Genomic DNA, 27,010 nt, shown 5'->3' with positions numbered 1-27,010 from the left:
TTTTCAGATTTCCTACAATAATCCCTTCAATTATGTATATTTATTGTTCCCCATGTTTGGATATATTTGACTGACTTCTTAAGTCTTTCACAAGTTACTTGCTATCATACAGTGTTCAACTTAGGGATTATTTTTGAGATCTTAAGGCTCAATAGTGCAGAGCGTTCTGGCAACAATGTTAGGATGTGTTGGCGGAGTGTCTTTGGCTAACAGTGCGATGTAATTGCTAGTTTAGTTGTTATTGTATGTACGCATGTCGGCATGTTAATTTGCCTTTAAAATGTTTAAATCAAAACAACAGGGAACTTTGTTTGGGTGGATAAAAACTACATTCAAATTCAAGCGAAACTGCTGGTAAATCATCGTTTAATAGGAAGAAGCAATTGGCAGAGGATAAAGGCAAAGTCCAGAAACAAACTTGCCAATGCAAGAAGAAGAAGAAGAAAAACTTGTACACTTAAACATTGTGATATTTCTTTGATAATTGCTTAACTCACATACACGTGTATCCATGTATGAAGTTCCTTTAAATATGTACAGTACATAAATTTTTATTGTGTAGGCCTACCATGTGTAGGCCTACATTTTTTGATATGTCTTATCCCTTCCCAGCCTGCACCCATATTACCAAAATCCTGGCGCTGCCTATGAAACAGTCAATATCTGCTTTTTATTTACGACAGTAATAGTAAGATATTCGAGAAGGGAGATCATTTCCAAGTTATTTCCAAATAGTATTATGTAAGGTGTAATTTGGATAGGCGACCGTAGGATCTCATTCCTTTGCGATGGGTACATCAATGCTGCGAAGTATATCGCGGTATAGCAAAACTGATTGCTACACTCCTTTGAAACACGTGAATTATCTCAAGTCAGTATATAAATTCATTGATGACGGGTCACCGTGTCATTGAGCAAAGTTGATTACCCGCTGGAAGAGACAAAATGGAGAAGAGGGTGAAACTGCCATAGCCCGAACGATCACCAGACTAATTCTAAGGTAAATATTAAACATTCTCTACAACTTAAATTGAACTAACGGCTACATATACCCGGAAATGAACAACAGTTACTTGAGGCATCCACGTGTCATAGGATATCATTAACTTAGTGCAAGCTTTACATGCTGCCAAAGAGGCCTCCACCAACTACTAACTCCAGCATCGGAAATGGTTCCTTGTTTGGACTGGTACGTAGTAATAGTTACAGGCTCATTTTTCGGGTGTCTATTTACTTGTAGGACAGAATAATTAAAATCTATATATCTTCTAATGCGAACCGGAAGTTGACACAGTAAAATCTGCTACCTTGGCCACCTTTCTAAGTTAGTCACCTCTTAATTGGCCTTATTTTTACGATATTTGTATTCTCCATAAGAAATGTATTACTTATTACTCTCAGTTGGCTCCGTTGAAGCTACGTTATTCCAATGCTGTTATATTTACCTTCGTATCTTGGACACCACCACCTTAGAAAAACATTTAAAACTCTTTCAATGTTGACTCTGAAGATCAATGAACCCAAGGGACGAAACGGGAGGGATAAAAAATTAAAAGTAACGTCTCCTAAAATACAGGAATTGATTGCTTATTGCCTCTTATATCTATTGTGTATACACACGGAGTGACACCATTACATATTTCCGAAATCTGCAAAAGGCAAATATATAACAAATCACAATACTCGAATTTCTGATTCGTCGAATGTGAAATTCATTAATATAAACTCACTATCAAATCTGAGCGAGCACACGTTGCCGCGTGTTCGAAAATTTCTCTTCTAGTTTTATATTCATTAAACCTTTTGGGCCGGGCAAAGAACGAATGCTTCTGCTAGTTACTGAAAAAATTCGTGCAATACAAATCATTTTGAATCGAATCTTTGAGCGAACCACACCAGAAGTATGGAAAACAGAGACGAACATTTTTTTTTTTTTTTTAACTCGCGCGGTTTGTGAATTATACTGGAAAACACTTCACAAGTGAGTTACTTTCGACTCCATATCCGTCACAGATATGATTTATACTTCGCAGTCTATGACTAATTAATATTTCAGTATTCTTACGCATTATTAATGGGCAGTATTATACCTTAATTCACTTGTAACACGATGTAACACAAAATTATAATATGAAGAACGTCAATATAAAATGCACGACAACGTAATTTCTGTAATAAGTCTTTCCGTGAAAAGCAATTTTCCAGGTTGGTAACTTAATTTGCTGACATTTACTGGCCTGGAAGCAGGGAACTGACCTGACATTTGCAGCAAATCAATACAACATTTTACACGCTGCTCACAATAAATCTAACCAGATTCTGCGCTTTTACGTACTTATTTTTAAATATGTTATAAAATGGAGCAATCTTGACTAAATAGCTAATATTCCTGCCTTTGACATAGAAGACCAAGGTTCAAGTCTCAGTGAGAACTAGGTGATTCAGGTCTCATGTTAAACTAAGTCTACATCTTACATAGCCTCAATGTTGAATAAGAATGTGAAACCAAATCAAATTAAACTATACAAATAATTACCAGTTAACCAGTTCAAAGATATTCCATGCCTACCACAGATGGTGTCTAATATTTCAATTCCTCACAATAGGAGTGACTAAGCTTGAAGGAAAATGCATGTAAAGTTTCACCTTTCCAAATGCCGAATAGTACAGAACAGTAATTTACTCCCATATTTTGGACTAATTACAATTTCTACCATAACCAATGGGGATGATTTTAAAGTCTTACGATTCACAAAAACATTTTTACCAAGGTTATACTTTTTAAGAATAACATAGGTCTGCAAAAATAAAACAATGCTAAGCTGTTTCGGTCTAGTTAACTGATTCGTATGTGTTGGGGTGCGCTGAATCCAGGAATGACAACCGTTTTGTCCTGGGACGTCTGGGTTTCGAACAAACGGATGGTCATTCTTGAACAAAAATATGAACACAAATATGCGATTTACAGAAACACCATTAACAGCGTAACACAAATTAATGTACAGAAACACGCACACACGTGAAGACAAAAAGTAATACCACCCTAAATCAGATTGCTTGTGAAATCGTCTTTTTTGAAGTCAAGTTTCGTTTGGAGCTTGTCCCTTTGTAGGTGGCTGCCGGAAGATCCCTAAACAACATCCATCATCATGACACTGTAGTTCCCCTGATACCGTCGGTTTTTTTTTTTTTTTTTTTTTTTTTTTTTTTTTTTTTTTTTTTTTTTTTTTAATCTTGATGGAAACGCTCCCCTGCTCTTCACTCACTGCTCCCACACTGTCAGGAAAGTATTCAAGGTGGGAGTTTAGAAAAAAAAGGACTTTTAAGCTCATGAAGCAACCAAGCTTTCGGAATGTGTGCAATATTTTTTTCCACCATTTCCTTGTACTGTGGGTCCTTTCGGTTTCCCAAAAACGTTTTGATGACCACAGTAAAGGCAACCCAAGCCTCTTTTTGAGTTGGAGCCATTGAACTGATGAAGTCTTTGTCGGATATGAGTTTTCTAATATCAGGGCCAACAAACAACATAGTATTTGAACAACAAACCGTGTAGCCAGAACTACTTACCAACGTTTTACAAATCTAAGATGTAATCTTACTAAATTCGTTTTATGAAGAGATTTATTGCTTTCTGTTTTCCTTTGTAATCTCGTACTCTCATTCATGACATATTACGATGTGTATCAGTGATCCCCATCAGGACCAATATATATATGTATTTTCATGTTTCGGGGAGCACAAATACATTTAATCTTCTATGTTCATTTTTATTTTCGTGTGATGTATTTGCAATTTAGCGATTTCCAGCTACCTGTTTGATTACGTTACATTTCGATTGTGAAAAAAACTTGACGTCCCAGGAAGAAACGGGGGTCATTTTCGACTTCGGTGCACCCAGAAGCGTAAAAATCAGCTCAACTTATGCGAACAGCTTTTTGGTTGCAGACCTATGTAATAATAATAATAATAATAATAATAATAATAGGGGAAATTTATACACTCATATTTAACTCAAACAGCAGAAATAATTACTCCTCTAAGACAATTATGCCAAAAGGCCCGCAAAAGTGCATCATCATAATATACCTGAATCGAGACTTCCTGACTTTCAGCAGTGAAAATTTTTTCTTTTAACTTTTTCGTTACCGAGCCATATATCTAGTTAAAACCGCCGGTATCAGACCGAATTAGGTATTTAAAAAAAATTAACAGTTATTTCCAAATGTTCGAAGCTCAGGCCATAACTGTCCTAACACATGAAACGAGAAACAGGATACGCAGTATTAAACGAAGATTCAGACTATGTATTACTTAACTATGCACGTTCAATGAACTTTTCCCTCAGTGAGGCGAGAAAAATGGCCCTCAAATATGTTTTTATTTTATCTTCGTCCTTACTGCCTTATGAACTGTTCACCACTGCTCTAAGGCGTAATATGTATTATGTATGTGTGTATGTGTGTGTGCTTTTTTCACTTCCAGGAATAATCAGTATATGTTTTTCTTTACGTCAGGGATCATTTCATTTCTCATTCTTGACTTACTACCTGCAAGTGGTTATAGGTTCGATTTCCAGTGACAGAGCATTAAAAATTGAACGTATTACGGTGGTTCGGATTCTACCCTAAGTTGTAGGTCCACATGTCATATAGCCTTCTGTGCTGAAAAGGGACAATGAACAATAACCAACAATTACACATTAAATCGCGCCCAATACTTTTTAAACTTACTGCCACTTCCTTATTTTACTTCATCAAAGACAATATTTTCTCCTTAGTACTGCATTTTATAAAGGCATTGTTCTTAAGGTTTTTTAAACTATTATTATTTTTTTACTTCTTATTATAAGATGTTCTCACATAAATCAGTTCTTCAAGGCCATCGTAGTTTCACAAGAAACGAAACTAATCTCGACGATCTCCTGAATGTTATATTGTACTTGCTAACTCTACAGCACTTTTGGTTCCATGACTGAGTACAATTAGTAACTTAATTAATTTTAAATAAAACGGTAAGCCACAAAAACTATGTGAAAATAATATATTGTTATAGGGTTTACTTATCAGTATGACAAATAGTTAGTATGAAATCCCTGATGTTTAAGTTCAAAATTCCACTCTAACAAACAAACAAGCAAAAACTAAGTGGTCAACTCTTTTAACAATTAATTTTCAGCAGAACATGCGACGGTCGTCTAAATTTGGATCTGGTGTAGTTTTGATGATTAGCCCGTCATTTAACTGCAACAAACCAGTCATTTGGGCAGTACGTGAAGCTTAGGTACTGAAACAACGGGCCAATTGTTTTTCACTTATTTTCACTTCAATTTGGTTCATTTCCCAATCTAATTTACGAAATGCTATACCAATTTGTTTTAGCAGGGTTCCTACTGATCTGGAGGAATCTATTTCCCTGACTTCTCCCTGACCTTTGGCAGGCAATTCCCTGACTTTCATGACCGGTGTTGGATGACAGTAACATTAATAAGGAATAAATAACGGTGAATATTTATATATGAGAACATTTATTCTATAGAGACAAATAATTATCAATTGCTCATATATACATTTCACTTACCACCCATAAAAATCTGAGCAACGTTCCACACTGTGATTATTAATGATTGGCTAAGCTGAAACTGGTGTACAATGAATGTTAGAAAAATATATTTTATAAAACTTCCCTGTCTATTCCTGATTTCCAGTCTTTTCCCCTGGGTTTCCCATACCTGCACCATTTTTCCTGACTTCCCTGACCAGCAGGAACACTGTTTAGTTTTTTTTCTTAATGTGTCCGTGAATAATTACGAGGGATATGCTTTTTTTTTTTTTTTTTAATCCCGTTAAGCCACACGAGAACCACGTGCGATGACGAATGGATATTTCATTGCACGTCGCTCATCCCCCACACATCCATGGACAGACTGAGATTCAATCCATTGTGGAGAGGCATGCGTGAAAGTATATTACAATCGAATCTCCCGTCAAGTATGTACTATGTGATGTAATTCGATTTCCTTAAGCGGAAAACGCACTACAGATGCAATTCAATGTCACATGAGTAAGATTTACGGCGGGAACTTTACAAATGATGGCTCCGTGCACGAGTGCTGCAGAGTTTAAAGGACTTATCGACGTACATGGCGAAAGTATTCAGTGTCAATCATGTGGTACGTGAAGGTGTAGGTTAAGATTTCTGAGGTTCCTGATCTTGGAATTTCTGGGAACTCAACAGCCGTGTGAACAAATCGACTTGATGAGCGCTTTGACTGCACCCGGTATGTCTCTACGCTCGCTACGCAACAATGACTGAAGGACAGAATCTGTCTTTCGGTGTGGGCGATGGAGATGTCCAATCAACAATTTGGCTTATCTACGTTTCGTAATGTCATTCTTCTTTGGCGCCTTAAAAAAGATTGAAACATACATACATACATATATATATATCCCTCGTCTCGTATGTATGAATAAAATTTCTAATTTTTCACTAAGTCCATTCATAAAGAAAAGCTGTTTCGGTCAATGTTTCGATTTTGCAGATTTCGCTCTGGAACCATGATGTGCCACCAACTTTTTTTTTATTATTATTATTATTCTACGTGGTGAAAACTATACTCGTCGTAGACGAATATAATGTCAATATTCACAGTCAGTTCGAGGATATTTGTAGAGACAGTGTCCTATCTGGAAGTGGAAATTAACCGAAGACTTGAACCAATCTGTGTCATTACCAAAGAAAAAATCATTCGGGTTGAGTTCCTGTTCGTCAAAGGCAAAAGATACATTGTTGAGGATGTTAGTGACGTTGAAAGAACTAACAAGTAAAGGGTCCAAATGGATGAATCGAGTTGCGGGATGAGACATAGTGCGCCAGATAGAGGATGTGAAAGTATGTATATGTGCAAAGCTATATAGCGGGTGAGCGCTATAAGAAACTGAGGGGGAGAAGGACTATGCTATATTATAGAAATTCATCAAATAAACTGTTAAATCATAAAAATAATGAAAGATATACAATGCAAACGGTGGTAGTTTCACATATTATCAAAAGAAGAATTGGCAGAGTAGATAATGAACCTCCGCCGCCATATTGAAATCGGCCATTTTGAAATATCTGATCTTTTGAAATAGAAAGGTAGTCATGTGATATATCAATTAGGGCCAGAATGTTCTCAAAAAATCAATTATGAACTTTAATTATCATTATCTGTATTTATTTGGAAGATTTAAGATCATTTTTATAGTTATTTAGGAAAATCTAGGAGACTGATACTCGTATATTGAAAGTTTGGATTATCATGAAAACATAAGTAAATTAAACATACCTACAAGCAAATAAAACTAAAAGTGAAATTTGATATCCACGTTGTATATTATTGCAGTATTATTTATGACATTATTTCCAATTTGCTTTATTGGAAGAGAACTGTGCCGAAGAGAACTATTCCGATCTGGAAGAACCGCTTCCGCTTGACGTCTTTGTTTTGTTTTGTTCTTGCGCTTTTGGACGAAAACAATGTTGAATTTATACAGCTACATTTTGTTAAATGACATACTTACTAATATAGACCATAATAAAATAAAATCTGACTGGAATGCAATTATTACGTACTGTACATAAACCACAATATTTTTAACCACTTGCTATATTTTTCACTCAACTTTATCCACCTTCGTAAGCAATAATTTGGGACGAGCGTAGAATGGGATATCTAAATGAAAAGTGGACTACTGCAGTCGAATACGGCAATGAAGTTGTAGCGGAAAATAAGTTATCGGGTAAGGTAGCTTCCTCGAGTGTCTATCGTGTCGCATTATATTTGATTAGTTTGTTTGAAATATGAAGCCTTCGATTATTGTGACAATGTTAGCACAGGACACGATTATTGTGTCCTCCGACTATGGACCATCACTGCATGTTCCGAATTCGCGAACTAACATTGTAACGATAATCGAAGGTGAATCAATTACGAACCAAACTTTCAACTTACAAGTATCAATCTCCTAGATTTTCGTAAATAACTATAACAATGATCTTATCTTCGAAATAAGTACAGATAATGATCATTAAAGTTCATAATTGATTTTTTGAGAACATTCTGGCCCTAATTGATATATCACATGACTATCTTTTCATTAAAAAATATCACAATTTCAAAATGTCGGATTTCAAGATGGCGGTAGAGGTTTGTGGTCTACTCTGCCAATTCTTCTTTTGCCAATATGTGAAACTACTACCGTTTGCATTGTCTATTTTTCATTATTTTTACGATTTAACAGTTTATTTGATGTATAACACAGCATAGCACTTCTCCCACCAACTTTGACTCCCTCCCCCTTCGTATCTTATGGCGTTCAGCCGCTATAACTTTGCACATACACATACTTTCACATCCTCTATCAGGGGCACTATATCTCATCCCTCAACTCGATTCATCCATTTGGACCCTTTACTTGTAAGACAACTATCCACATTTGACTATATTATACTGGCTCCTTTAACAGCTGGACGAAAAGACCTACCGCATTACAAACGCCTGTGGTTTTCTGACGACAACCAACAAATCGGTAACTGCAAGAAATACATTAACATAATGGTCGAAACGTTTATTTCTGGAAGAGGCAGTATTTTGACGTTTGTTACAGAAGTTACGGGCCGAAAGTCTTGGCTTCTATTTGAACTTCGTTTTGACAATTCGTCTGTAGGCCTATCTCTGCGCAACTGCTGGAGGTCCTTTTCACTTTACCTCTGGTATGTATCATTGTATCACTAGATGACATTGTCTAGTATCTAGTATTTTCTTGGTGGTACTATTGTCCTGGCTGATGCAAGGGAGCACAGTGGCTCAGAAGTAGAGCGCTTACTTCTGATGCGTTGAATCTCTGCTTCAATCCCCGGCCAAGTAAGTTTGTGGTGAACAACTTCGTACCCATAGGTTTTCTCGGAGTAACCCCTTTCCTCCCACATTCTCATTCTACCATTTTTCCATCATTCACTTCCCTTAATCATCTGTATCCCTTAGCCTAAAGGGCATAATCGTGGGACGTATACACTGAAACATTTCCGATTGATGCTGTGTGTTATTTCCTTCTTCAATCCAAAAACAAAAGGCAAACTAATTAGTGAAAAACACCCTGCTTCGCCTCCACCAACAAGTTCCGCAAATCCCATCTAATAAGTAAGTTTCTTATGCCACCTTCTCAGACGAAAGTTCATTAATTATGACTGATTCTGCACCAAAAGTAAAAACTATCACTGGGGACATTTGGATAAGCGATTAATTGGGAAGCAGGAATAATATTTCTGGGTTTCAACATTTATGGACATTTTAGATGTCATGTAGGAGAGATGATCTCCCTCGACGATCACACTTCCCAGGGAAGTGGGGAAGGTACAAAGGACTTGTGAAGGAAGGAAGGATGTGGAACCTTCATGTTACGTACATCCCGGCACTTGCCTGGTGTGAATGACAAAAACTCAGCAAAAACCTCACTCAGGATGACTAGCCCAAAAAGGCTTTCACACTTTTCCGTGTCCCCACCGGGAATCGAAATTAGGACAAACCATTAATTATTTTAGTGCCGTAACGCCGACCAAAACTGAGTCAGATTTTTCTTTGCTAGGATAACAAACCTCGTCACAGATTGCTATTTTTTTTTCTTATATGATAAGAACATAGAAATACTTCCCCAGGCATCACCCGCCACATTCAAGTTATCTTTCTCCAAGTTACTTCTAGCTGTTTTCAAAACAGGATTAATTGCATGAGTGACGTTTTGCAGCCGAAAATGTCATTTTCCACTGTCTGTACGATATTTTCACTCCGTCCAAACTTAATTCTCTTAAATTTTGAAATAATATTTTAACATGTTATGTGCCATGAAGATCCTATCACACCGATAACTGAAGACTATTTTCTTGCAACAGAGAAAATTAAGTTTATTTTTTAAATGACGAAAAAAGTTTTACTTAGAAGTGCCCGTCCTACATAATCAGGAAGTTAATTAAGTTATATATTTCCACATTATATGCAAAAGCAATTTACACACTTAGCAGCAATAACGATGAGAAAGTAAATCGATCTAAAATTATTATTCCAGTATTCATCTGACGAAACGGAAATAAAAACACGGAGAAAAACACTCCAGAATGGCAGGCAACAGAATTTGAATCTGGAACATCCTATCTACGAAGGAAAAAAATTGCTACCTGCAAATCTATGCAAACCCATTAATATAAAGGTCTTCAAAACTTGGATTCTATTGCCTAATGGTTAGCTGAGTTTAACGCCCCTTTCAGTACCGAGACTACATCCCAGACAGCATGTTTGCTTACCGCAAGCTTGCCTGTCGCTTTTATTTGATTTTATTTCGCTTTGGCTTATACAGAAAAGCTTATTTCTGCTTAGCGCAAGCTGTAGTGCGGGCAACCCACTCTTCACTTGCGAGACGCTTTTCTTTAGATTGAAGTAAAAAGCCAGCGCGCGTTCGATTTTCAGTTGTTCTCAAAAACCACGTGACGCTGACCTCTTAACTTTCGGCGACAACGTAGTGTTCGCGTTGTTAGCGTCTTGTTAGCATTCAGCTTGAATAAAGGACAAACTTAATTATTTTTTTAATTGTGCCGTCTAGTACTCTAGTCCCACGTACCTATAATGTCGCTCTTTAATTCCTCATATTTCGGTAACCATGAGGCATAACGAATTATAGTATTTGTGTATAAAGCATAAATGTGAACATAGATGGCAGCAGGTTTGAGCCTACTTATTTCGCGAAAGAATACAGAACTATTGCAGATATTTTAATATAAACTTCAAGTTTAACTTACAGTATAAACTTTATCTGAACGGTGTGTTTAAAGTATAAACAATTTTCTGCGTTTTTATATAAATAGGTAGAAATTTCAAGAACTCGCGGCTAATATAATAACGTATGAGATATTTGTAAGAAGCAACGGCGGGTTGTTCGACACAACTAAACCGTAACAATTATGCTTATTTTGATGTTTTGCGGAAGCGGATCGGAGACTTTGGTGTTTTCACGGTTGTGCATTTGCTTCAATAATTGGGAAGGCGAGGGGATAGTATATTGATGGATAGATTTAGTCAGACGGTTAAATTATACTGATTTAATACTGTTTTATCGAAATTCGCTTAATGCAAGCTTCCATATAACTTGTTTGGCGTGTTTTAGCTTGCAATAAGCTTAATAAAGCTTGCCATTAATGAGAATACGCTTATACTTGGCTTGAGTTTGAGATAATTTGACTTGTGTTTAACTTGTAAAGACAAGCTTGCCGCAAGCCTTGCCCAGATGTAACTAACTAGCTTGCCACAAGCTTGGAGCAAGCTAATTGTCTTGCATAATATAGCTTGCGGCAAGCTAATTGACCTTGCAACAGCAAGTTTGTGGCAACTTGCAGCAAGCTTAAATTGCTGTCTGGGATGAGACATGGATCTACAGCTAAATGTGGGACCCAAATCACCAGTACGACTCTTGACAACTGAAATGAGCTCATAATGGTCTGGTCTCTTGTAAATAGTTGGAAAGTGACCAAAAGCACACGAAAAAGTAACCAAAATCTCATCATGCCCCTTTTTACCTTTGTCAATTTCTCCATCACCTCTCTCTCTCTGTTTGTTGTTTTCTTTTCTTCTTTATTTTATTTTATTTATTTTTTTTTTTTTTAAGCTTCCTCCTTTCTTAGGTTTTCAAGTATGCTTTGTAGTTACGGTAAGCAGACTTAGCAGATGTAAAAAGCTTCTGAGTAAGTGGAACCAGTTCTGGCCTATTTTGGAATTTCTTCATCCCAGACATTATATTTAAGTTAGCATTGAGAGTTCTCAAAGCCATGAAATATTCAAATTCATTACCTACTCTTAAGAAGAACATACAAGAAGCATAACACAAGACGAACATGATGAACCACATAAACACACACACAACATTGAGTGGAGCGGTAACTATTACGAGAGAAAACTAAAAAAAGACAATTATTGATAGAAGAAAGAATAGACACAGAGGGGTTCTTAACCCCACCTTGAGAGCTTAAGCATTCACCAACTATCTACTGTGCTTTAGAAAGAATAAAAGGAGAAGTGAGAATAAAGCTGACGGTTTCACATGTGACAGCGAGTACTGAAGCTTTCAGAAGAGTAATGAGTAACAAGTTTCTGCCTTTTTCCATTTATTTTTATATTTTTCTTAGAAAACTGCCAATGCAAAACATAAATCACACGAAAAAGTCACTTTACCTCCCAAAAAGTAACTTTTAGCGACAAATTTGAAAAAAAAAGTAACTTTTAGTGAACAACTTAAAAAAGTAACTCGCTATGAGCCCTGATAGAGCGAGAGAGTGTCGATCAGGCATTGCCTAGTAAACAACTTAAAGACAGCAACTTCACATTCAGACGTCATTCCAATAGACAGTACGGTATTCAATATAACTAATCAATGCTTTAAATTACCATAACACCATCCTTGAATGATAAGCACCATTTGGAAATATTCGTTTATATAATAAATGAGTCTTGAATAAATAAATAAATAAATAAATATATGAAGTCGTTTAAAAACACTTTTGTTTTCCACTACATCAGGTTGTCAACACGAATTAAACTATGAAGTTTCCACACACGTTTAAATTACTAAAGACCACGTGGGGTTAGAAGTACACGTGCAAAATATTTACTACTAAACATGCCTCAAACATCTATGTTTCTTGGGGGAAAAATCTTACCTAATAAAGCAGGTAATTGACGAGGTAGAGCTGTAAAACCACCGTAAATATGAACGGCTGCTTGGTTAGAATCCTGAGCGGGACTGTCTAATTGCAAGAAGGAGCGGGGACGACCGAGGTCAAGGTCACAGGTCTCCCCTGCGAGGTCAAGTCCGCTGTGAAAGCTAGGGCTCTTTGGTAGTCCTCCTGCGCCGCCGTCCCTGTAGAACATTGGCCGGGGCGCTTCACTCACCCGGCTTTGATGAACCATGCCGGCTTCTTTGCTGCACTCCACGCCGCACGACAGCCGACACGAACCCCGCTCCTCCACCTGGCAACACAGCGGTGCCTTCAGCTTCTCGATCTCACGCGCCGCGGGCACCACGATGAGTGACATCCAACACGCCACGCCCGCATCCGGTGTTGCCAAATGTTACCGATCAATGAGAAACACCAACAAGATTGCTAATTCAGTTTGTTTTCGTCCAAAACGTTGCACTTCCGGGGTTTACGTTTATTACACCTTAACTAATCAACTTCTCCAAATTTTGTTACCAGACTACACTCAATAAAACCAATACACTTAACAGCGAAGGTGTACGAATACTGCCAATAGGTCACTACTCTTACAGGTAATTTAAGACTATCATTCTTCTCCAACTGCATAGACACCTAAATATCATCACTGTAACAATAAACGCTTACAGGATTTTTTCTAGTATTCTGTATTTTAAAATCTAATGCCGTAAATTATTCCAAAGTCGCATTTTAATATCACATTAATTTATTGCAAACGCGTGTAATTGACACTTTGCGTGATTATCACTAAGTTAATGGAAAAGGGTTATTTTTGTCAAAATAATACCCGTTAACATTTATGTTTCACTAGTGCTTGTTTACACTATTTATATGTTTGTATGCTAGGTCACTGACCTTGAGGTAACTGAAGTAAACATTTCTCTTCTGCACGAGAAACTTCCTATTTTATACGATAGTTTTAATTGTTAACTTGACACAAGACTCTTGCTACTAATAGTTGGTATTTTGTATATTGTTTCATTATTTTCTTTTCTTTTTGGCGCATATTGGAAATCATGTACGAATTGTGAGTGTCACTCATGTATACGATGCTCTGCTTTTGCTGTCAAAATAAACTGCTGCATTTCAAATCTGATCATTGCATTTCAAATCTTTTTTTTTATTACTATTATTGTGTAATGTCTGTATCACTCAAACACTTTAGTTTCCTTTCCTCTCCCTCTCAACAAACAAGAAAATAGCGTAATACGAGCTGATGTAACAATAAATATTACAGAATTTCAAGATGCTTAATTAAATAACAATTCAAACTAACGGAGTCTTCAAAAGTTGGCAAAACTGTCACCTGCATCGTTTTACTTCATGTAAATATCCACGTTCTGTCAAGGGAAGCTGGTTCCCATCGCCCAGGGACCAGGATGCTTCACTTCGCAAAGATGCTGTGAAGATTCTCCTTCGAGAGAGTAATTCCCTCATCCGCCTCCTACGAATTCTTCGACTGCAACCACCCAATCGTCACACACGAAGTATTTTATCACAAAATAACACGCACTTTCATTAAAGAAATAGAGAAAATGACACTTCCACTCAAGCATCATCATCTCCCAGCATCATTCTATCCCATCTCATCTTTCCCTCTGCCTCTGGACGGGAACAACTAGTTTTCACTTTTTCCGCCAGAGTGCAGACTACATCACACACAGATGCAGCTTCTCTCTCGAGCACCTCACACGATGAATATCCAAAACACCTTTACCTACCGATTTTCTCTGGCCCTTGCTGAAGTTAAGACGCGTTTACACACATGCGGTATACTCGACGTTTCAACAATTGACTGAAGCGTCTTTGAAGAACCGTATTCACAGGACTTCACACACCTCCGAAAAAAAACAATCATTATTTTGAGATAAAATCATAAGTATACTATATCTTGTCATATATGCACACAACGCTTCTCTTCCCTATCATGATTAGAATATTAGAATCAATCTACATGTGTTGTACAAAGCCTATCTACTCCCCTCCTCTTTCTTGAAATTATGGAAAATAAGAACGTTTTCGTACTGGATTTGGGATTTTGCTTCACATCTGAAAATAACGTCGAGGTTATCCTAGATTTAAAGTGATTTCTGTCAAAAGAAACGCCTAACTTACACAATAATAATAATAATAATAATAATAATAATAATAATAATAATAATAATAATAATAATAATAATAATAATAATAATAATAATATCATAGAAACAAGACTGAAAAACAGCAACAATATGGAGGTTATGAAGGACAGAACTTACCACTACTTCAAATCCTAATAGCACTGAGGAGGATATGAGTCTGCTGCAACCACGTGGGACTATGGGACACTAATGGGTATGTCGCGCGCAGATGACGATTATAAAGGTGGTGAATGAATATTAATATTTCGTTTCAGTACTAGAAAATCAAACTATTACTACACAAGAGAAAAAAAAAAAAAACTGACTTTTTAAAACTTTTTCTACATCTGATTTACTGCAACTGTATAATAGGAATGCCAGGTATATATATATATAATATACAATCTGTCACAAAATAATTGCACCACTTAAGAAAAATCAATACATTTTGCGAATTGTTAGATATATTATGAGCGATATTAATTGCAATGGTTTCAAATTATTTCTGATACATCGTTTGGTGTTTTATCTACTACATATATAGAGACAAATGATTCAAATACAATATATTACATAATGATGCGCTACAAATAGCCATTATTACAGAAAGATTGAACATATTTCTTTTCATACACTTTGTATGAACGCATGTAAACATCTCATTAATGAACAAGAAATGGATGCGAGTCTTTTGAACAGTACTGTTAAGTGTGTAAAAGCCATAAGTGTGTGTATATACCCCATTCACTATTTTGTATATTTCCCATGTGTCGCTTTCAGTGCTGCCAACCTACTTGGCATGCTGCGTACGAGACTGACACAATGATACGTCTGTGGCGGGCCGGTGGTATGCGTTTGCGTAGACCGGCACCCACACAAGAGAGTTTTGTAATTTACCAAAATACTTCTATTTAGTCAACCAAAGTTTCTGCAAAACACCAACTATAACTCGAGCGGTAAAGTTATACTGGAAACAGGAACTCAGCTAACAAAACAGTCTGAAGAATCTTAGTATTACACGGTAGCGTTGGCCGTGGCCAAGACTTATCTTCTAATGGAAACAATGGAATCGTTATCCTGATTAAGGTTTTATAACCAAACAATCCTTTGGGATATCTCTTGAAACAAAACTCGACAAATATGTTCCTTACAGTAAGCCTGCAGTTTATTGGCTCTAAGCAAATTACAAGAACCAGAGCCGGGGCGATAGTGTAAGTACTGTGTCTATATATAAAAGAGTTTAACTTACGTGGCGACGTTCCAATAGGTAGTAAAAATAACTCACTAAATGTCACTGAATAAAACAAACTAACTGTAGCACTTTTCACAAATAAAACAAAAACTGCACTAGACTGGGAGGGCACGAATCAGTCCTAGTGGGTAGGTAGGTAAGAGGTATACTATTTGATCTACCGGTCTGCGAACAGACATCAAATAGGGTAGGCTACCAAAGGTTAGGAACAGGTTACCGTTTGATCTACCGGTCTGCGAACAGACATCAAACAGGGTAGGTGTAAAGGTTACCGTCTGAACAAAGTTGGTTACCAGAAGGAATTAAGGTTACCGTTTGATCTACCGGTCTGCGAACAGACATCAAACAAGGAAGGTGTAAGGGTTTACCGTTTGATCTACCGGTCTGCGAACAGACATCAAACAGGGAGTAACTATTTGATCTACCGGTGCGTTTTAGGCCAGCTAAGCAATAAACTTAGAGTCTGTCAAAACACACATCAAATAGGGGTGCGACAGAACTTTAGCCGTCAACTTTCCTAAGCTTGCCAGCAGTTTCTGGAGCGAGTCCGGGCTGAAGCGAAGCTTTCGGAAGTAGATTGCCAAGTTCGGAAGGAGGTAACTTTAGCCGTCAGTTTCCTAAGCAGACCAGCAATTATGGGAGAACCCTGGCTGAGCCATCTTGCTTTCAGAAACAGATTGCCAAGTTACTGTGAGGATTAGGTAGGGTAGTACTTTGACCGTCAGTTTCCTAAGCCGACCAGCAATTATGGGAGAACCCTGGCTGAGCCATCGAGCTTTCGGAAACAGATTGCCAAGTACTGGGTAAACCAAAGTAGTGAGGTAGGTAACCAATAGAATGAGTAGGCAGGCCTCCGTAGAGGTAGAGAGGTTGGAAGGCAGAGGGATGGACAACTAGAGACTTCTTCGTGATAGTTCCTGAACTGAAACGTGCCTAACGAATTGCGTACTCCTCGTAGCCTGCACGTCTCTGAGGGGTTCAGGAGAGGGACGTTGTCCGACGAGAGAGGCCAAAACACGCGTTTTTAAGGGCCTCGGTCGGAGGTGCAAGCGGCACCAATTTACGGTCTGTGTGCAAAATAGTAACGTGAGCAAACGTTGCACTAGGACCGTAAGGTCAGAGGTTGAGCATGCGTGGAGATCTAAAAAGTACCTAGGGCGGAGCCCGAAGGGGACCCGTATCCTGAAAAGAAAGATTATTGGCTTTGCACACGGTTCGGGTGCACAAGGAGCTCGGAAGAGTTCCACTCTGAGGGGCGGAGACGCTAGCTATTGGAACGAGCCATGCCATTAACATCTAGATTGGCTAGAACAAGGTGCCTTGGGCGGAGCCAGGCCAAAGATAAGATTGTGTGTGTGCGCATGCGTGTGCATGTGATGTGTAGTCCTTGAATTTATGTGTGTGAGCCCCTTTCTCTGGAAGAATGAGGTTACATCGAGATATTACAGAGAATTGTACAAATAGTATCTTATACTATAAACATATATTAAAACATAAAAGATTTCAAGTAATAAACTTGAAAGGTTTTATACATAATGAACTCAAGACCCTTCGACAGTTTATCTTACTTGTTTTAGACCAAAGACATACATATATATTTAATGCTTCGAAGAACGAAAAAGAATCTTCCTTTTAGAAGCAAAAATGACATTTAAAAAGATACACAATCTATATGGATTTCCTTAACAGTATTCTACCACTAATAATAATAATAATAATAATAATAATAATCTAACTTGTTAAAAGACTACATAAATATAAAAAAAAGAACTAAGCTTCCGTATCGAACCAGAAGGGGAGAATGTTTATCTTAACTGCTGTTGACCTACAGGTCAGACAGGGGGAACTTGTGAAGGCAGACAGAATGTCTGGTTTCCAGCTAGGGAAAAAAAAAAGAACACTCAACACGAATTTGTATTTTTAAAGAAGTAAATGAATACGAATTCTGTTGCAGGTTTTTAAAAATGAAAAAAAAAAGAATATTTATTCGCAAAAAGAAATGGCGAATTTGCGGTTCCACTACAGTCCTTCCTCCTAGGGAAAGAAAAATTTTAACTGTAAGGCAAAAATTTAAATTTTAACTGTAAGGCAAAAATTTTTCGTACTAACTACAATCAAAATTTGAAAAAAAAAATTTCCAAAATTAAATTTTAACGATAGTTCCTAGACCTAGTAACTCTCTGATTGAGATGGGGTGAATCATCATCTTGTGATTCCTCGTTAAAAGTTATTTCACCAGAAGCAGCTCGATAAGTAGCATTAAGAGCTGGACTATTTGATTGTACACCTGCAATGATTGTTGGCTTAAAACATATGGTTCTGATACAGTCTGAATTACACCATTTATTTCTGTGTCTACAACAATTAAACTTAAAACTACAATACACACAAAGAAATATCAAAATAGTAAACATGATTATATAAGTCAAAATAGAATAAGAAAATACATGGTTACTTTGTCTTATCTGCCATTCTTGTTCATTAATTAATTTTTCAACATCCTCAACACGATGGCTGGCATATTGTAAATCTGTAACTTTGTGTATGATATGATTTAACGGCAAAGTAAATTCCATATTCTTAATATTAATCTTTGAGTCTGAGAATATACAACAATCAATGCTATCATTTAGTAGTGGAAGCAAATCTTTACTTGTACTGTTACTTACATATATTTCCTGAGAACTGATTAAGGAATTTGGATCATAAGCTTTACAGTTTTTATCTAAGGTTAATTTCTTACAAGTATTAAACATATGTTCATCAATCTTACAATAGTATTGCTTTGATACTTCAATAATCAAACACGGATTTTGAGGCTGTATAAAGAAATACTTATTGTCTTTAAGCTCAGTTGGAAATGGAATTAATTTATACATATTTAATCTTAAACCATCAGTGAAAGGTAAACTAATAACATAACCAAGAATTTTCTGATTGATGAAAACAATGGATCTAGATGTTTTTATTAATGTATAACATGCAAATTTCATAAATGTCTGACTACAAGTATTGACTACGTTTAATAGACAACACAGTGTCATGAATAGTTTTCAAAAGACTATTTGATAATAATTAGCATATGAAATGACATCTGATTTAATTATCGTAAATAATTAAATAAGAGTCATTGATAATTAACATCTGAAAAACAACCAATTTAAATTTATGAAGTAAATTAAATATTTCCTCTTTGGTTTTTCACCATGTATGTATTTTTACATTTGCTCAACCTTGTGGAGTTTTCGGGTGTTTATACTTAATTAAAGTTCTTGATGAGAATACCCAGAACATATAACCAAAAGTTTTTTTTTTATATATAATCAAGCAAGCAGACAAGGAGAGAGGATGTCTCATGATGGCTGCGAACAAGAACGGAAACTACATTACCTACTAATAAAGTCTACTAATATAATCTACTAATAATATAACTTTAACCTATTAGCATGAACTACAAATGTTTTTCTTCGATTAGCAATAGTACAATTAACACCTTTAACTTTAACTACTTTGTATGGACCGATCCACTGTGAACCCAATTTCTTGGATCGTCCTCTTCTAACAGATTCATCTCTAAGTAACACTTGATCGCCTACTTTAAACAATTGTTCTTTATGAGAGGCGGTCTTATCATATTGTTCTTTGTTTTTAACCTTAGATTGTTTCAGTTTTGATCTAGCTAACTCGTAACTGTTCTGAAGCTTCTGCTTTAGGGTTTTGATGTAATCATCATACGCGTAATTAATGTCGGTAGTTTGTTTCTGTAATATACCAGGGATGTTAGCCATCCGGCCAAACATCAACTCGTGTGGAGTATAGTTAGTTACTGAATGCGGAGTTGTATTGTAAGCAAAAGCAGCGTATGGCAACCAGACGTCCCAGTCCAGTTGATTTTCAGACACATAATGCCTCAGATACTCAGCAAGAGATCTATGAACTCTTTCAACGAAGTTAGTCTGAGGGTGGAATGCACTAGTATGTAGTTTCCTAATCTGGAACATGCGACACATTTTCTTAAAGGTATCGCTCATAAAATTAGTTCCTTGATCGGTTAAAATGGTTTGAGGTATACCGAAAACACAAACAAATTTAGTCACAAAGGCTTGAGCTACGGTTTCTGCATCTTGTTGCTGTAGGGGAATGGTCACTAAATATTTCGATAATTCATCTTGGCATGTTAAGATGTATTTGTTTCCGAGAGAACTCTCAGGAAACGGCCCTACAAGATCTAAAGCACATTTCTCAAATACTACTTCAGGAGTGGTGGTCAAAACCATAGGAAGTTTGACATTAGGTTGGGTGAGTTTGTTCTTTTGACACGACTCACATTTCTTTATGTATTCTTCGACATCGGCGTTTAGTCTTTTCCAAGATTTCGGATCGATATTGTTCATTCCTAAGTACGCTTTGATTTTAGCTATAGTTCGATGAATACCTTGGTGTCCACCGGTAGGAAGGTTGTGAAACTCTTTCAGAATCCTACTCTTTGTTTCTTCGTCAAGGGTAGAAGGTTGACCTTCTGGATCGGGGTCTAGATATGCAATGCGACTCAATGCATCAGCATTGGTATTACGGACACCTGCTTTATAAACAATCTTATAATTATATTCTTCTAACTTAATTCTCCATCTTAAAAGTCTACTACTAGGATCTTTTACACTAAACACCCAAAGCAAAGGTTTATGATCAGTCACAAAGGTTGTTTCCTTTCCAAAGATGTATGGGCGGAATAGTTTGGCAGCCCAAACTATCGCAAGTAATTCACGTTCGGTTGTGGAGTAATTTCTTTCAGCATTATTTAGTGTACGACTAGCGTAAGCGATTGGTTTGTCTTGACCAATTTGGCCCTGAGACAAGATAGCTCCAATTGCGACTTCTGAGGCGTCACAGGTAATAATAAAGGGACGGCTCATGTCAGGATATTGAAGGAGAGGTGGTGATGTCAATTTTTCCTTCAAAGTTTGGAACGCTAGTTCTTGTTTGGTTTCCCACTTGAATGGAACATCTTTCTTTAACAAAAGAGTGAGAGGTTTGGCTATATTGCTATAGCCTTCAATAAATCTACGGTAATAAGAACTTAATCCTAAAAATCCACGCAATTGCTTGACATTTTTCGGATGCGGAAAATGTAACACTTTCTCAATTAAGCGAGGGTCTGGCTTCAGACCTTGATCTGTTATTTGATGTCCTAAATATGTTACTTCTTTTCTAAGAAATTCACACTTATCAGGCTGAAGTTTGAGGTTGTAGGTTCGAAACCTATCAAATACAAGTTTCAATCTTGACATATGTTCCTTTAAGTCTCTACTATAGATACAACAATCGTCTAAATACGAAAAACACTTTAATCCTTGCAATCCGGATAAAACAATATTCATCATTCTCTGAAAGGTTGCGGGGGCACCGCATAATCCAAAGCTCATGCGATTATACTCGTAATGACCATATGGTGTACTGAAGGCGGTCTTACTACGGTCTTCAGGTTTAATTCTAATCTGTTGATACGAACTGGCTAAATCCAAGGTCGTAAAGTACTTCGATTGCCCTAACTGATCTAGTATTTCTGTAATATTCGGTAAAGGAAAGCTATCTCCAATAGTAATCTGATTAAGCCTACGAAAATCTAAACATATACGTATCTTAGGTTTGCCTGATGCATCCATCTTTTTCGGCACTATTAATATCGGAAAATTCCAAGGACTCTTGCTTGGGGAAATTATACCTTCATCTAACATCTTGTCGATTTGATTTTGTACTTCTGCCTTATGTACCTCGGGAATACGGTACGGTTTCTGAGTCACGACTGTACCACGTTTGTCGGGATGAATGGGGATGCTATGTTCAATCACATCAGTATAGGAGAGTTTGTCTCCCTCTAAATAAAATAAATCATGATATTCTTCACAATGCGACAGTATTAACGCTTTCTCTTCTGGATTCAAATGGTCTAATCGCAAGTTCTGCCTAAGTAATTCTAAACGCGATTTTAATCCTTTAGTTTGACTTGCATTGTCAGATTTGCTCAATGCATAAACACTATGAGATTTTGTCATATCAAGAAGTGGTTCAAAATCTAAAGAGATTGGAGGAATTTGTACGTCTACCTCATTTTCAGTCAAATTCAAAATGCTAGTAACACATTTGTTATCGGATGCTTTAACTATAGCGTCTGGCAGGAATACACCGTCTGCCAAAGTGCGTTTAGACAAAAATCCTATCCCATTATTTTCAGTCTTAACTTCAATTAGCTTTTCGGTACGTGCTGGGATCTTTACTTTAGTTCCTACATCAATTTTCAATTCAGCTTGTCCGTCATACGAAATTACACAATGATGTTCAAGAAGAAAATCTCTGCCTATTATACCTGCTACATTAGGAGGTAATAAATCACTACGCATTACATGAAAAGTATGAGTCACTCTATTCTTGCCTATTTCTAATCTAAGATCTAATGTACCTAAAGTATGGGCATGAAAATTATTGAATCCATGCACTGGAGTGGAGTCACATCTATGTATCTTTCTCAACATTGACTCACGTAAATGGCTATACTTAATAAGCGATAGATCTGAGCCTGAATCTAATAACATTTCGTAATTCTTATTTAAATCAATCATTCGTACTTTAATTTTACCCTTTTCATCAATTATACTCTTAGTGGAACATTCACATAATTGGGCGTAACGTCCAATTGTATCAGACTTAACAGAATTTCGATCAGGTTTCTGAGGTGGGGACACCTTCGTACAATTATTACTCGTTTGTTCAGTGGAACAAAGGAAAATCTTCTTAACATTATCATTCTGAGTTCTATTACTATCAACACGTTTCTCTAATTTAACTTTTGAGGAGTTGTGTTTCGATAAACAACATAAAGACTTATTCTTACTACAAGATTTTGGCTTGGTGCTGTGGTCAGCACGGCATTTCTCTTTCAATTCACAATCATGCGTGTCAACGACGGGATGACGACGCGGTGAGACATTATTCGGTTTTGGTCGCGGAGAAGGTTTGCGCGGTGTACGGCGCTGGGGACACACATACACTGGGCGACGCGGCGAAGGACTACGCGCTGGGCGTTGCTGAGTGCGACGCGGAGAATGACTATGCGATCGGCGACGCTGAGTGCGACGCGGAGAATGAGCACACGCTGGGCGATGACATTGAGGACGGCGCGGAGAAGAATCTCGCGCTGGGCGACGCTGAATGCGACGCGGGGAACGGCTTCGCGTTTTGCGGCAACGAGAACTACGCGGAGAAGGACTGCGCGTTTGGCGGTGATGAGAACAACGCGGAGAACTATTGTTCTTTCGGGTACAAACATGGATACGTTTGTTAGCACAAGTATGGTTACTTTTCTTACAACAACGTAAAACACAACAAGAATTGGAATCCTCAAATTTGTCACTATTTTCACTACAATGTTTATCATGCGGTTCTTCATGCGAGTCTACTGAATGATCACAATCTTCTAAACAATGAACCTTTTTCTTAAAATTTCTACTATCCTTACGGGAATGAAAAGAGTTATGAGAATCTCTAGATTTACTTTCAGAATGCTTTTTCTGGGAAAATTTCCTATTTCCTTTCTTCTCTGACTTATGGTTATGATTTGAAGAATTTGCCCTATCTTCATTCTTAGAATCTAATGGCTTTCGTCTCTGAGACAATATGTGCGACTCTTCAACTAGAGCGAAATCTACTAATTGAGCGAAACTATCATCTTCTGTACTTTTACCACGAATTACTGTTTGAATGCGGGGATCGCTAATTCCCTGGACAAAAGATGCTTTTGTCAAATGATCAATAAGTGAATGAGCACCAGCTCTTTCAGTTTCACTACATATTTTCGAAGCAGCAGCTTTCAGATCAGCTCGAATTGTATCTAACTTGCTAGCCCATGAGCTAATACCCTCATTTTTGCCTTGCCTGGCAGAAAACAATAAACAAGCATAATAATCAATAGATCTATGTGTAGCATAATTCTCTTCTAAAATTGTCTTAACTGCTTCCCAAGTATCTACGTTTAATCTAACTAAAATACGATTTCTAGGTTCTCCTAAAATTTTAGACTTAATAAACTTCAATAATACAGGTTTATCACGGGGGTTAACTAACCCTTGAGCAATTTCACAACTATCAATAAATTGCCTCAACTTAGAACGATCTCCTGTAAATGGTTCTGCAATAACCTGAATTGCCTGAGAAACTTTAACATATTCTGGCTGTACGTTACTTCCGTCAGCTTCTGCCATGATTAAAAATTCAAATTACGTTTCAACGTGGAAACAACAAATTAAATAAATGAATGAACCTCTTAGATTTGCGAAAACTCGAAGGTTTGAGCAATAATGGTTTTTGAGAGGAATTTCTCACTTAACCTAACTAAATCTAAATTCACGATGAGTTTATCACCTGTATGGGGCTTTAAAATGCCTAATTTCAACACTAAGATGCACTGCACTTATTTTAAACACTAATGAACTGAAATCACTTATGTGCGTTTGGCGTCACGATACAGTGAGCAGGATGTTTTGCTGATTGATGGCCAGTCAAACAACAAAAGCGTCCTTTTCCCTTTTTCGCTTCCGCCAAGGAGGATGGAATGAAAGTTAAACAGATGGAAAAAACTTTCAGCACACAATAAATATCACACATGCAAAATGCACATGCACAAAACACAGTTCACTTAAATAACTTAAACTGGTATCAAAGTTTACGATGTCACGATTATTCCTGATATCCTAAGGCTGTGCAAAAGTTCACGATATCCTAGGTTGTTCAAGATATCCTAGATTGTTCAAGATATCCTACAAAGCTGACACCAAATTATGTGGCGGGCCGGTGGTATGCGTTTGCGTAGACCGGCACCCACACAAGAGAGTTTTGTAATTTACCAAAATACTTCTATTTAGTCAACCAAAGTTTCTGCAAAACACCAACTATAACTCGAGCGGTAAAGTTATACTGGAAACAGGAACTCAGCTAACAAAACAGTCTGAAGAATCTTAGTATTACACGGTAGCGTTGGCCGTGGCCAAGACTTATCTTCTAATGGAAACAATGGAATCGTTATCCTGATTAAGGTTTTATAACCAAACAATCCTTTGGGATATCTCTTGAAACAAAACTCGACAAATATGTTCCTTACAGTAAGCCTGCAGTTTATTGGCTCTAAGCAAATTACAAGAACCAGAGCCGGGGCGATAGTGTAAGTACTGTGTCTATATATAAAAGAGTTTAACTTACGTGGCGACGTTCCAATAGGTAGTAAAAATAACTCACTAAATGTCACTGAATAAAACAAACTAACTGTAGCACTTTTCACAAATAAAACAAAAACTGCACTAGACTGGGAGGGCACGAATCAGTCCTAGTGGGTAGGTAGGTAAGAGGTATACTATTTGATCTACCGGTCTGCGAACAGACATCAAATAGGGTAGGCTACCAAAGGTTAGGAACAGGTTACCGTTTGATCTACCGGTCTGCGAACAGACATCAAACAGGGTAGGTGTAAAGGTTACCGTCTGAACAAAGTTGGTTACCAGAAGGAATTAAGGTTACCGTTTGATCTACCGGTCTGCGAACAGACATCAAACAAGGAAGGTGTAAGGGTTTACCGTTTGATCTACCGGTCTGCGAACAGACATCAAACAGGGAGTAACTATTTGATCTACCGGTGCGTTTTAGGCCAGCTAAGCAATAAACTTAGAGTCTGTCAAAACACACATCAAATAGGGGTGCGACAGAACTTTAGCCGTCAACTTTCCTAAGCTTGCCAGCAGTTTCTGGAGCGAGTCCGGGCTGAAGCGAAGCTTTCGGAAGTAGATTGCCAAGTTCGGAAGGAGGTAACTTTAGCCGTCAGTTTCCTAAGCAGACCAGCAATTATGGGAGAACCCTGGCTGAGCCATCTTGCTTTCAGAAACAGATTGCCAAGTTACTGTGAGGATTAGGTAGGGTAGTACTTTGACCGTCAGTTTCCTAAGCCGACCAGCAATTATGGGAGAACCCTGGCTGAGCCATCGAGCTTTCGGAAACAGATTGCCAAGTACTGGGTAAACCAAAGTAGTGAGGTAGGTAACCAATAGAATGAGTAGGCAGGCCTCCGTAGAGGTAGAGAGGTTGGAAGGCAGAGGGATGGACAACTAGAGACTTCTTCGTGATAGTTCCTGAACTGAAACGTGCCTAACGAATTGCGTACTCCTCGTAGCCTGCACGTCTCTGAGGGGTTCAGGAGAGGGACGTTGTCCGACGAGAGAGGCCAAAACACGCGTTTTTAAGGGCCTCGGTCGGAGGTGCAAGCGGCACCAATTTACGGTCTGTGTGCAAAATAGTAACGTGAGCAAACGTTGCACTAGGACCGTAAGGTCAGAGGTTGAGCATGCGTGGAGATCTAAAAAGTACCTAGGGCGGAGCCCGAAGGGGACCCGTATCCTGAAAAGAAAGATTATTGGCTTTGCACACGGTTCGGGTGCACAAGGAGCTCGGAAGAGTTCCACTCTGAGGGGCGGAGACGCTAGCTATTGGAACGAGCCATGCCATTAACATCTAGATTGGCTAGAACAAGGTGCCTTGGGCGGAGCCAGGCCAAAGATAAGATTGTGTGTGTGCGCATGCGTGTGCATGTGATGTGTAGTCCTTGAATTTATGTGTGTGAGCCCCTTTCTCTGGAAGAATGAGGTTACATCGAGATATTACAGAGAATTGTACAAATAGTATCTTATACTATAAACATATATTAAAACATAAAAGATTTCAAGTAATAAACTTGAAAGGTTTTATACATAATGAACTCAAGACCCTTCGACAGTTTATCTTACTTGTTTTAGACCAAAGACATACA

At 37.6% G+C, this 27,010-nt stretch overlaps 1 protein-coding gene across 6 annotated transcripts in view; it reads right to left on the bottom strand.

Moving 5' to 3' along the window:
- wrd (Protein phosphatase regulatory B subunit well-rounded) overlaps positions 1–27,010 on the bottom strand; it is a 276,708-nt gene that overhangs the window by 89,860 nt on the left and 159,838 nt on the right. The window contains exon 1 of one of the 6 annotated variants that reach the window (XM_081730382.1): positions 12,739–14,394. The exons of the other annotated variants lie outside the window; for them this stretch is intronic. Coding sequence (XP_081586508.1) covers positions 12,739–13,114 — 376 coding nt within the window. The 5' untranslated portion in view covers positions 13,115–14,394. Of the gene's footprint in view, positions 1–12,738; positions 14,395–27,010 lie in introns of those variants that run through there. 6 annotated transcript variants of the gene reach the window in all.

Source organism: Thermobia domestica, chromosome 11 (assembly GCF_964235325.1).
Source record: "Thermobia domestica chromosome 11, izTheDome1.hap1.1, whole genome shotgun sequence".
NCBI classification, from domain to species: domain Eukaryota; kingdom Metazoa; phylum Arthropoda; class Insecta; order Zygentoma; family Lepismatidae; genus Thermobia; species Thermobia domestica.
Note: the sequence above shows the minus strand (reverse complement) of the source record. Positions and strands in the feature narration are given on the sequence as shown.